The sequence below is a fragment of the Lagenorhynchus albirostris genome, chromosome 5 (genome assembly GCF_949774975.1).
Source record: "Lagenorhynchus albirostris chromosome 5, mLagAlb1.1, whole genome shotgun sequence".
NCBI lineage: Eukaryota > Metazoa > Chordata > Mammalia > Artiodactyla > Delphinidae > Lagenorhynchus > Lagenorhynchus albirostris.
Window position 1 is genome coordinate 67,635,911 of NC_083099.1, and position 12,748 is coordinate 67,648,658.

A 12,748-nucleotide genomic window follows, 5' to 3' on the forward strand; every position below is an offset into this window, starting at 1 on the left:
TAAGTGAAGCTGGGTCCACTGCCACTGATGTTTATGTGATTGTGTGACTATGAGTTTGTTTCTTAAGCTGCCTGAGTCTTAGCTTCCTCATGCATACAATGGAGGAAATGACACCTCTTGTCCTAGTATTAATACATCTACATGACTTGTGGGAGACTGATGGATAACTTCTATGAAAGTGTTCTGTAAAATTTAAATCACTATACACATGCTTGTTATTTTTAAGTCATTTGCTGGGGTGTTTTTCGAAGCAAATGATCACTAAATTCCTTTTTAACTTTGATTATAGCTTATTTTTTTTTAAAAGGCATTTATTAAATGTCTCCTAGTTCCTCTGTTGGGAGCTGTGCTCCATTGGAAAACAGTATATCTCACAAAGCTATGTACCAGAAAAGCAGCCGGTCGTTTAGGAAATCATCACACCATAGTTTTTGGTTGTCACTAGTATATACAGATCGGATCTTTTTTTTCTTGGCCCACACCCACTCCTCTTCCTTCCACAAAGGATGGCTTTTGTGGCTTCCTGATAATCAGGATTCAAAAACTAAGGCACACATTTTTGAATGTGTGTCTGAGGGAAGGTTCAGCCACCGCTGTCTCCCTTGGGCTCAAACCTCAGGAAAGTAAATAAGAATGCTACATTCTATCCTCTCCCACCTACACACGTTTCATGAATTCTAGTAAACATATTCTTAGCTCATCAGTTTAATCAGGCACCACATACCTCAGCGAGCAAGTTGGTCATCGGCAACTCAGGGACACAGCTCTGCAAAAGTCTTTTGTTTTTTCATCTGTGAAGCTTAAGATGCAAAAAGGCAAAGGAGATCGTTATCAACTCTACTGGAGGCCAGAGACTGGATCTTATTGATCTACTTTATGCCCACAGCTCCCAGGACGCTGACAGGCACACAGAGGAAGACTTTAAGGAATATGCACGTTGAAGCTATTAATCAAACATCAAATCAGTGAGTAAGTACCATAGAGTCTTGCGAGAGAATTATACTGGAAACCACTAGAAATTCAGGTCTCATTACAATGTCATCCCTTCTCATTTATTTGTAATAAGCAATCAAACAAATGCATTAGATTCAGAGTCTAGAAGCTGAAGGTCAATTTATTTTACATATTATCTTTTCCCCTCATTCTTTTAACAAATACATATTTTGTACCTATGATGTGCTGTGTGTAACAAGAGCCTAAGCAATTATTGTGGATAAAAAAAAAATTCATATAAGTAATTGGTTGCTTAGAAGTTCACAGAAAAATAAATGGCCCTTTAGCACAAGTGTAGAACATCATGTAATACATTTTGTGGGCAAATATTGTCCTTGGTTTCCTCCTATTTTTCTTTCTCTTGATGTTTATACTGGTTATTGATTTTATCATTTACCTACGTATTTAATTTTTTAAACTTTTTCATTGTGGTAAAAACCACATAACATAAAATTTACCAGCATAGCCATTTTTAAGTGTACAGTTCACATTGTTGTGCAATGACTCTCCTGAACTTTTTCATCTTGCAAAAGTGAAACTGTACCCATTAAACAACAACTCATTTCCTCCTCTCAGCCCCTGGTTACCCTGCATACATATATTTTTTAAATTTTTTTAATTTTTTATTTTTTTTTGCAGTACGCGGGCCTCTCACTGCTGTGGCCTCTCCCGTTACGAAGCACAGGCTCCAGACGCGCAGGCTCAGTGGCCATGGCTCATGGGCCCAGCCGCTCCGCGGCATGCGGGATCTTCCCGGACCGGGGCACGAACCCGTGTCCCCTGCATCGGCAGGCGGACTCTCAACCACTGCGCCACTAGGGAAGCCCTGCATATGTATTTTTAAATCTCCTTCTGTGTATTTTATAAGCTACCTCAAATCACTCTGGAACAAAGTGATTTCGTGTAGATGGATAGATAGATAGATAGATAGATAGACGATAGATAGATGGACTCTCTGTAAATGTAGCCTACAAGCCACGAGGCTTGTCGGAGTTTAGTTCCTCGACCAAGGATTAAACCTGGGCCACTGCAGGGCAGTGAAAGCACCAAGTCCTGACCACTGGACCACCAGGGAACTCCTGAGCCTACAAGTTTATAGTCATGGACTCTCAGGGTTGGACAGAATCTTAACATCATATATTCAGCCTTATCTTCTGCAGCCCCAATATAAGAATTAACAGACACACTTGCTGTTTACAGCACTGACAGACATTTGTGTTCCTACAAACACACACAGTATAAGGATAAATACTATTGAATGCAACTCTCATCATAAAAGACCAAATAATGTATGGGGCATTTATAATTGTATATGCTGAACAATAGACAGGGAAAACCTGGTTTTGATATTGATTCTTCTGCTTACAAGTTTGTATGCCTGATAAAAGGAGGAAAACTTTCCACAGAGAAGTTTCAGTCTCTGTGCAGTTCCAACTCTCCTCCACTAGTCACACATTTTCCGTGGCAGCCATTGTTGGGGACATGCATATTGTGATGTGTCCTCCAGCCTGGGTCTTCAGTGACACCATGCCTAGTGTCATGGGCAGGAGGAGTATATACTTGGAAGCCATTCCTATACCAGGATGAGTAGCAATACTTTAACTCTACACAAACCCAGCTACAGACCACATTAATGTATTCCCCCAACCCAAACTAAAAGTATCCTCTATTCAACTTGCCCTTTCCTGGATCTTAGAAATCCCACGGCCTCTCTATCACCACTCTGTGTGAGACGAATGGTGATGAAGGGGAAATTGGAGTAGAAAGAGATGGCAATATTAGAAGACTGTATTTAAAATATCTCACATTTGTATATTTTACAGAAACATAATGGCCATGTATACATATTACTAAGATATTTCCTAGAACCTTAGAGGGGACTGTCTATGTAAGTAAGAGGTCTTGACATTCAAACTTTCTTAGGTTCACAGTAAATCTGTGCCTGAAATGAGGCTTGGAGAAAACCCTTCAATGGGCTTTAAAAACGGAGCAATTCCTGATATGATGCACTGAGATGTACACAATATCACAGTATCACAGATGTTTCTGCCAAAAGTAGAGAACTCAATCTAATCATGAGGAAACATCAGTCAAACCAAAACTAAGTTACATTCTACAAAATAACTGGTTTGCATGCTTCAAAAATATCTGTCATGCCGTAAAGACTTGCGTTTGCCAGGGAAGGGTGGGAGGCAAGAGAGGGTTGGATTGGGGGTTTGGGATTAGCAGATGCAAATTATTCTATATAGGATGGATAAAGAACAAGGTCCTGGGACTTCCCTGGTGGTGCAGTGGTTAAGAATTTACCTGCCAAAGCAGGGGACATGGTTTCAATCTCTGGTTCAGGAAGATCCTACATACTGCGGAGCAGCTAAGCCCGTGCGCCACAACTACTGAGCCCGCGTGCCACAACTACTGAAGTCTGTGTGCCTAGAGCCCGTGCTCCCCAACAAGGGAAGCCACTGCAATGAGAAACCCACGCACCACAACAAAGAGTATCCCCTGCTCCCAGCAACTAGAGAAAGTCCGTGCGCATCAACGAAGACCCAATGCAGCCTAAAATAAATAAATAAATAAACAAATAAATGAAAAAATAAATACATTTATTTTTAAAAAAAGAACAAGGTCCTACTGTGTAGCACAGGGAACTATATTCAATCTCCTGTAATAAACTACAATGGAAAAGAATATGAAAATATACATATATATTATTCTTCATATATATGTATATATATATATAACTGAATCACTTTGCTATACACAACATTGTAAATCAACTATACTTCAATTAAAAAAAAAATCTGTCATGAAGCACAATGACTGAGGAACTGTTCCCGATTACTAAAGACTGAAGAAACAGAACAATGGAATGCAATGTAGGATTCAGAATTTTCTGTTGCTATAAAAAAACGTCATTGGGACAATTGGCAAAATCTGAATAAGGTATGTAGAGAAAGTAATCGCATTTTATCAGTGTTAATTTCTTCATTTTCTAACTGAACTGTGATCATATAAGAGATTGTCTCATTTTAGAAAATACGCACCAAGACACCTAGAGTCAAGGTGCACCGTATCTGCATCTGACAAATGGTTCAGGAAAAAAAAATGCCAAATGCCAAATAAGGACTTCCTGTGTCTCCTTATTTATCTCTCTCTCATGTGGGCACTGAGCAAAGGAGGGGTGGGAGTCAGGAGCAGCCCCCATACAGCTGTTCAGGGATGTCTGGAAAAGAAGCCCACCCACATTGCTCTGGAACACTGGGTGTGACTTGGAGGGTATCGGGTTTGTCTGTTAGGGACACTGCCAACCTCCTCCTTCCCCAATTGGCCTCTGTGTTTCCTTGCATGCCCTCTGATTAGAGAAGTGTCCCTTTCCTCAGACACTTCTCTAAAGCATCTTCTTTCTTCTCAGTAGACTCTGAGACATAAGCTTTATGCACTTTTATTCTATTTGATGAATTCCGGTGACCTGTAAGAAGGTGGAGGTCAAATTAGAAGAAGTACATGGCTAAGCTTGCAATGCACTTGCTTTTTCATTGATATAAAAAAGCATTTGACCCTAATCCAGGACACTTGAATTCTTGGCCCAGCTTTACTCCTACTAGATGTCCTACTTCAGCAAATATTAGATTAATAGAGCATAAAGCTGGGAGGGTTGGTAGGATCCCCCCAAAAACAGAACCTGGTTTCTACTTCTATGAAGCAGAGATTGTGGAGTTGAACTGAAGTTATGTCCAGAAAAGTGTTTTAAAACTAAAAACCATCAAACTCTTCAGTCCCTTTGATTTGGGTGACACTCGATGAATTTACTCGGCCACCTCTTATGCTAGAAAGTTCTCTCCTCATCCCCATATTATAAAAGAAGGGCAGGTCAGGAAGACTTGGAGAAGAGAGGACCTGAGGTCCAGTTACCCTGACAAGAAATTCAGCTTCTCCAGTCACACAGCCACAGACAGCCAGAGCTCTAAGGAATGTGAGAGATCATCCACTTTAAGCCCCTCGTGGTGGCATCTGTTGTTTTCTGTTGCCCTGAACCTATTGCCCTGTCCTCGCTTAATAGAACCTCTATTTTCTTTCAGAAACTCTCTTTGCTTCCAGTCTTGGTAGGGCTATCAATCAAGGCATTCAGATTTCTCCTGGCCTAACATGGCATCTTCCTTCTGAGAATTTGAATCTTAAGGTAAGTGACTCAAGTTTAAAAAACAAAAAACAGAAACCTGTTGGGCCTGACTTATTGCTGTGGTGGCACTATGAAATGACTCTCTTCGTTCCTGTTACTTAGATCTCTGAAGCTATTCTGGTTCCAGCCTTTTCCCAAATCTTGTTTTTCAACTTTCTCTTCCAGTCTGTGAATTTTCATATTTTAATCTATTTTTATATTTTTAGTTTCACTTAGCAGGAGTTAGTTTCCATTGCTAATAACAAAAGAATCCTCACTGGTACATCCTTCCTCTTAAGGATCAAGAATGTAAGGCCCAAAGACAGTAGGCTGCTTGCCTGAAGTCAGGGAGGAAGTTGGGACCAGAGCCCAAACCAAACCCAGGTTAGTCAGTTTCTCTCTACATCTGCTGCCTTCTCTAGAGCTACAGCAGCCTTGGAAGGAATGAACTATTCCACATCATTAAGGGACTCAATGGAATGAGTCATTATTGAGCTCTTAAAAAGTCTATTGGACTTCTGCTTTGGGCCATAATTGAGGATATGAGACCAGAATTTGTTCTTAATAATGAAAAAAAAAAGGAGCAATCCACATGTTCAACAGCCATAAAAAAGAACCAGTTACTGACATACGTAACTATATGGATGTATCTCAAAAACAATATGTTGAATGAAAGAACCTACTAGACACAGAATGCATGCCATGTGCCTCCGTTTATGTGACATTCTAGCATTGTGAAGTCCAGCATGGTAGCCACTAGCCACATGTGGCTTTTTAAATACAAGTTGATTAAAATTAAATAAAAATTAAAATGCAGTTTCTCAGTCACATTAGCCATATGTGGTTAGTGGCTACCATGTCAGACAGTGCAAATGTCGACTATTCCCTTCATCACAGAAAGGTCGATTGGATAATGTTGTTCTAGAAAACATACGTCTGATACATAATGACAAAAAAAACAGGAGAGCGATTGCTTAGGGTCAGTGGTGAAGGATTAACCACAAAGGGGAGTTTTTAAGGTAATGGAAATGAGGGGATTGGGGGATAATGAAATATTCTATGTCTTGTTTGTGGTAAAGACTATGTGGTATATACTATGTCAAAATTCCTCAAATGGAACGGTAGAATTAGTGAATTTTATTGTATGTAAATTATACCTCAATAAAGTTGATTCTAAAAAGTCAAGTATTTCATGGAAGTACTTTTTTTTTTTTAACAACTTTATTGGGGTATAATTGCTTTACAATGGTGTGTTAGTTTCTGCTTTATAACAAAGTGCATCAGTTATACGTATACATATGTTCCCATATCTCTTCCCTCTTGCGTCTCCCTCCCTCCCACCCTCCCTATCCCACCCCTGCAGGCGGTCACAAAGCACCGAGCCAATATCCCTGTGCCATGCGGCTGCTTCCCACTAGCTATCTAGGAAGTACTTTTTTAACCACTTATAATAATTATTAGATGTGTGTTGTTTTGTTTTGTTTTGTTTTGTTTTGTTTGTTTTTTTGTTTTTTTTTGCGGTACGCGGGCCTCTCACCGCCGTGGCCTCTCCTGTTGTGGAGCACAGGCTCCGGACGCGCAGGCTCAGCGGCCATGGCTCACGGGCCCAGCCGCTCCGCGGCATGTGGGATCTTCCCGGACCGGGGCACGAACCTCGTCGCCTGCACTGGCAGGCAGACTCTCAACCACTGCGCCACCAGGGAAGCCCCTAGATGTGTTTTTGCAAAGATATAAACATGTTATTTGTCCACTAGACCGTATTTTGCTAGTCCCTGGAGATACAGAGATGAATCATAGCAAACCCACCCTCAAGTTGTTCACGGTCCAGTACAGGAGATGGGTCTTATGCAAAAATAGCTCAAATCCAGGAAGAAAGTAGCAGGTGCCCTTTCACAAGTGAAAATATCATGATTTAAGACATTAGAGGCAGCGTAGCTTCTTTTTACCTAGAGGGATGAGAAAGGCTTCCTGTTCTTTGAAGTATTTGTGAGATATATGCACATGGGGTTTAAAAACATTCTGGATGGAAGACAAAATATGGTCCAAGGTGGGGGACAAAACAGAAAAGTATGTCACCCAGTGGATAGAGTGCATAAAGGAGAGCAGTTAAGAAGTAATTCACATGGATATAAATGAGAAGGGTTTGTGTTTTGAATACCTGAGTTTAGCAAAGTGCACATACTTGGCTGCTAGGTGCTGAAAGGAAGAAGTGTACTTTTATCTTACATTGTGTCCAGAGTTCCACGCCCTCAATGTTACTGTTTCCCTAAGCTCTTTACTTTCTCCTCCTCTTCCTACAAATCAAAAATCTTCACAAACAACATAATTCAAAGATGTAGGTCATGGTCAGAAAGGCAATTACCTTCTCCCAGCCTAATGCGTAACTTATTCTATTACAATCTCTACCTAAAAGACTTAAGGTGTTGGAAAAGCATCTAACTTGCACAGCAAAGAAATAATTTATGCATTTGTATAGTGACCTGAGCCCCCCTGGGTGAAGAGGGTTGTAATATAAATGTAAGTGGCAATTATGGTAATTATAGTATAATTGTCACTTATTTTCCCAGGTTCTGGATGGTTGTGTGCCATGGGAGTGCTGTTGAATTCTGGAGAGTTTGCCTTTTGCCCTTGGTCAGGGTAGCTCTCTGCATTTATTTTCACAATGCAGTAGGAACCAATATGTTTCATAATTATTTACATAATTTTTTACCATTTAGTATCTGTCCCTCTTACCTAATAATTTTAGGATTTTTAAAAATAACAGCTATTGATGTCAGGGCATACATTTTAAATGGTCTTTTTTATAAATTAGGCTATAAAACTTTTGAAATTAAAAGCATACTAGGGCTTCCCTGGTTGCACAGCGGTTGAGAGTCCACCTGCTGATGCAGGGGACACGGGTTCGTGCCCCGGTCCGGGAAGATCCCACATGCCTAGGAGCGGCTGGGCCCGTGAGCCATGGCCGCTGAGCCTGCGCGTCCGGAGCCTGTGCTCCGCAACGGGAGACGCCACAATGGTGAGAGGCCCGCGTGCTGCAGGAATAATAATAATAAAAAAAGCATACTAAGAATATTTGCAAATTAATAATTTCTGTGGGAGGCTAGAGCCTCTGTTGGTAAGTTAAAATATTTGGAAGAACGCTGCTTATTTCCTAGAAGTATATAAAAAGCCTGAAAAGAGCACTAGGTCTTGCTACTCAAAGTGTGATGCAAGGACCAGCAGCACCAGCAGCAGCTGGGAGCTTGTGAGAAATGCAGAGTCTCAGGCCTCACCCCAGACCTACTGAACTAGAATCTGCATTAGCAAAGTTTCCAGGTGACTCGCAGGTGCATCAACATTTGAGAAGCACTGCATTAGGGACCATTATTTCACCTCTCATTTTATAAATGGGAAAGGCCAGGCACTTGATGGAACTTGGCCATGCTGAAAGGAAATTGAGTATTTTTAATTTAAGAACTCTATATACTCCGGTCATCTGTATTTGCTAATAGCAGGGAATAAAGCCAAACACGTTAACTCCAATTAACAAATCTATAATTAATTAGTAAAATGACCTTCCCTCAAATTTCCCATTTTGTAGAACAAGCTGTTTGGATTGGCTGGGGCTCAGGCCGGCATATTTGTGAATTTCACAATTCACAGATGTTAGACACTCTCAGGCTAAGTAAGGAAGAGAATGTCGAGTTTTAAATAGCTTCTCCCTTCTATCCTGGCTGAAGCAACAAATAAAATATTTTTATGAAACATATTTTGAACCAAAATTTCTCAAAAGGAGATGTCAAATCGCTCTGGAAATGACCTTAGATTATCTTACAACTTTGATAACTTCTGATGTCACCAATTTACAGGTAACCTATGGTTGGGGGTGAAAGGAGGTTATGAACTTGCCATGTTAGTGACACTTGGGCACGCTGTTGTGTTTTTTTTTTTTCTGTTGGAGTCTATTTTAATTTAGCTTCTGAAACATATTTCATTCAATATCCAAATCCACAAAACCATGATAGGTTTACAGCCTGTATTCAGAAAGGAAGTGAATTATTCTGTATGTAGATTTTTTGATATTATATTAATTTTTGGATATATGAACAAGTTAACAGTTTTACTCAAAAGTAGCTCGAGCCAAAGCAAAACCAAAACCAGCAAAAACAATGACATAAATAAGAGAGTGGGAGAGACTGAGAGAGATGGAAAGAACTCGAATGTTTTCAGTAACAGGCAATTTGAAATAATTTTGTAAGCTTTAAAATAGTTGAAGATAGTGCATTATTTTCCATTTTAATATTACTTTAAGAAAATTATGTGTGTGTGTTTGAGGTAGGATATTTGAAAAACTCAGTAAAGGTTATTATTATTTTTTAATTAGGGAAAGCAAAGCTAAGGGGATGTGAATGGGTATCTCTTTTAGTTGAGACGAAGAGTGAGTTCTAGGTTAAATATAATCAAGGAATTTCCCTGTCTTTGCTATTTGAGATTGTGACCACAACAGGCGGTTGGCTGAAAGGGAGAATGAAGGGTGGGGGGAAGGGGGGGGTGGAGGTGGAGATGAAGAAAAAAAACAAAACAACTTCCTAAGCAGCTCTGTGAAATATTTCGTTCTAGAAGCAGTTACAGAAGCCCTCAAATCAAATCAGTATGCAGAGACAAGGAAACATTAATTAGCTGGAGCAGGGTGGACACTCATTAGCTCTTGTTCTGTTGTGAAAGTCCAGGCTGCTGAAATTAAACTCTGATGCCATTCATGCCAGCATCCAATCACCAGAGAGACCAGAAGTTCAGAGATGACTCCAAGTTGCCAACAAGTGTGGCCACTATACGACAAGGACTCTAAAGCCGTGGTAGAGGGGGAAGAACAACTTTAGAGAGGATGCCCAGCTGGTAAGATTCGACTGTTTCTGATGTTTTAGTCCCTTGATGAATCTCATTGGCTCAAATCAAGAAACGCTCCGCCTCTTTGCAAATGTGTGTGAAGGGGGGAAGTGTCTACACTTCTATGTCTGATAGCATTTGACCCTATTGCTTTTAGCCTTCTGGCTTTATATCTATGTATACACAGGTATATGTGTATATGTTATAATACTGTTCTCCATTTGTTGATATCAAAGCGAGTTGAAGGAAATGAATTTTGAAACTTCACGGTGTGCCACCCTACAGTACTGTCCCGACCCTTACATCCAGCGGTGAGTTTAAACGTGACGTAACTTCTATCAAAACTTAATTGGAGTGCCTTGTGTATGATGAGTGTTTCTGCTGTGTACAAAGAGCAGCCTCTCTTTGTTTATGAGCACAGTGATATTATTTTGCACTTTCTGTGGACTTAAAGTGGTCTGTGGGCATCTCTTCTGGTTTTCTTTTTTAGTTCCTATCTGGATGTACAAAGTAACAAAGTTTGTAGACCATCTTCCCATGGTTTCTTAAAAAATGGTCACACCATTTTAAGATGTTTAAAATCTGTTATTTGTCTGGATCAGCGCTCACCAACCCAAGAAGAAGACATTTCATTGGACAGGAATAGAATAGTCTGTGGGTGATCTTCAAGTCAAAAGAAACACAGAATAATTTTGATTTATACCTTAAAAACAGATAAATAGCCGTTGTTATACCAAACAGATTGTGGCTTGTCATTTTGGCTCTGTGGCATATTTTCTTCTTGATTTGTTTCATAACAAACAGCATCTTTTGACAAATCTGACTTTTAAAACTTAACAATTATACTCAATTTTATTTCTGTTTATAGGAAGGAACATTTGCCTAGCACTAAGAGGGAATATTAGTGAGCATGCACGATATGTGTGTGTGTGTGTGTGTGTGTGTGTGTGTGTGTGTTTCAAATTAGAGTTTGCTATTTTTAAACTGGTAAATGAAATCTGAACAGTGTTTTTCCAGTCATAAAGTTATGGGAGATATTCAAGTCGTATGTAGCAGTGTGATGTTGTTAATTTAACAGTATGAGATTTGATGTTGGAATTTCATACTTTACTTTCTGAGACTAATGAGGGAGGTCCTCTGATTGCTGAAAATGGTGTGGTTCCAAAGGGGTTAACTTGTCATTCACCATGGTGCCTATTAGAGCCTCATCCCAGCAGTCCAGTGGGCTCTCTGGCCAGGACTCACGGTCACATTGCTCAGGCAGTTAAGGAAACTGTGTGATCTTTTTTCATTAATAAGATTTGTTACCTTGTAAACATGAATGTGGACTATGTAGACGTAGCTTCTTTTCCTGGGAGATTTTTGGTGGGCTGTGTGAGACAGCAGAAGAGGAAAAGTAAGAGAGAAATGTAAATGGAATGGTTGACAGAGTAAGAAAAGAAAGGAAGAAAAAGGAAAGAGAGAGAGGAAGCAAGTTTGTGGTCCTCCAGGTTGAAACGGGAAATGTGAATGGTGATTTGATTCCTGCCTTGCTGTGTGCCATGAACAATAGTAGCAAAAATGAATGGCTCTGGAGTTCACGTTCTTACATAAGATTTCATTGGTGTTGGGGAGTGGGTGGATAAAAAGCAAAACACTAAAGATTTTCTAGTTCTCGAAATTTTTTCCAGCCTCAAAATTTCCTACTTCAATAAAATCTTTGAAATACTATTTCTAAGAGGGTAATTGTGGTGAAACATTTGCTGTATAACGCTTCCCTTGATGGCATCTTTTTTAAAGTAGGTACATGGATCTATCTCAGCTCTGGCAGAAGATTTTTCTATTGACTAGCAACCCACATGTCAATCATGTACACCTCTGTCCAGAGGTATTTCTAGTGATTGATGAGGGAAGCCTGTAAATATAGATACATGAGGAAATTGCTTTTCGGAGTGTCCCGGAAACCGGCTAATTCATGGAGCAAATATCACCTCAGTTTTTGTCAGATTGTAAAATTTAAAATAATAATAGTACTTTAAAAATATTTTAAATGTTGCTGAATCCCTGAACTTTAATCATGGTGAGTGTCACTTTGGGGGAAGGGGGGGCATGTTGGGGAGCTGTGAGATGGTGTTGCAGGATGGTCAGGGAATATTTATTTGCCAAGTAAATTGTTTTAGGCAAGATTATGTACTTTCCATTTGTAATAAAAACTTAATCCGCAAGTAAACGAAAGAAAAATATTTGCTGCCGAGCATCTACTCTGTGCAAGGCACTGGAAATACAAAAATGAGTAAGATATAGCTGTAATGCTTATTTATTTAACTTTATAGTACTTATATATTTAATAACATATATTTGCCTCATATATTTTAACTGCTTTGTCAGATATTTCTAGACTACTTAGTGAATGAATGAATGAATAAGTGGGATATCACTATAAGAAATCTATAATAATATATATTGTCGAAGCAAGAATCAAACAATATTCTCTTTGATACCTAAGGAGTGAATGAGTTTGAGCTGTTTTTTCTAAGCAGACAACCCTTGCAGTTCTCAGTTTACAAAATCTATTTTAAGTAAGACCAAATTTAATCATTCCATAATCATAGTCATCTACATAGTTAAATTTGTCTTTTTCCTGACCTTGTCTTTAGAAAGAAATTATAAAAGAGAATTTTCAAAAAAGGAAAGAACAGGATTTCTTGTTATTTTTAACTCTAAGCTACCTTAATGCATAAATTTCTTTTT

The 12,748-nt window shown here is 39.4% G+C and overlaps 1 protein-coding gene across 2 annotated transcripts in view; it reads left to right on the plus strand.

Moving 5' to 3' along the window:
* Nucleotides 1-10,183: 10,183 nt before the first annotated feature.
* TP63 (tumor protein p63) overlaps nucleotides 10,184-12,748 on the plus strand; it is a 267,957-nt gene continuing 265,392 nt past the window's right edge. The window contains exon 1 of one of the 2 annotated variants that reach the window (XM_060150266.1): nucleotides 10,184-10,329. In XM_060150266.1, the coding sequence (XP_060006249.1) occupies nucleotides 10,268-10,329 (62 nt within the window). In that variant the 5' untranslated portion in view covers nucleotides 10,184-10,267. The remainder of the gene's footprint in view (nucleotides 10,330-12,748) is intronic. The other variant, XM_060150268.1, reaches the window with a different exon arrangement.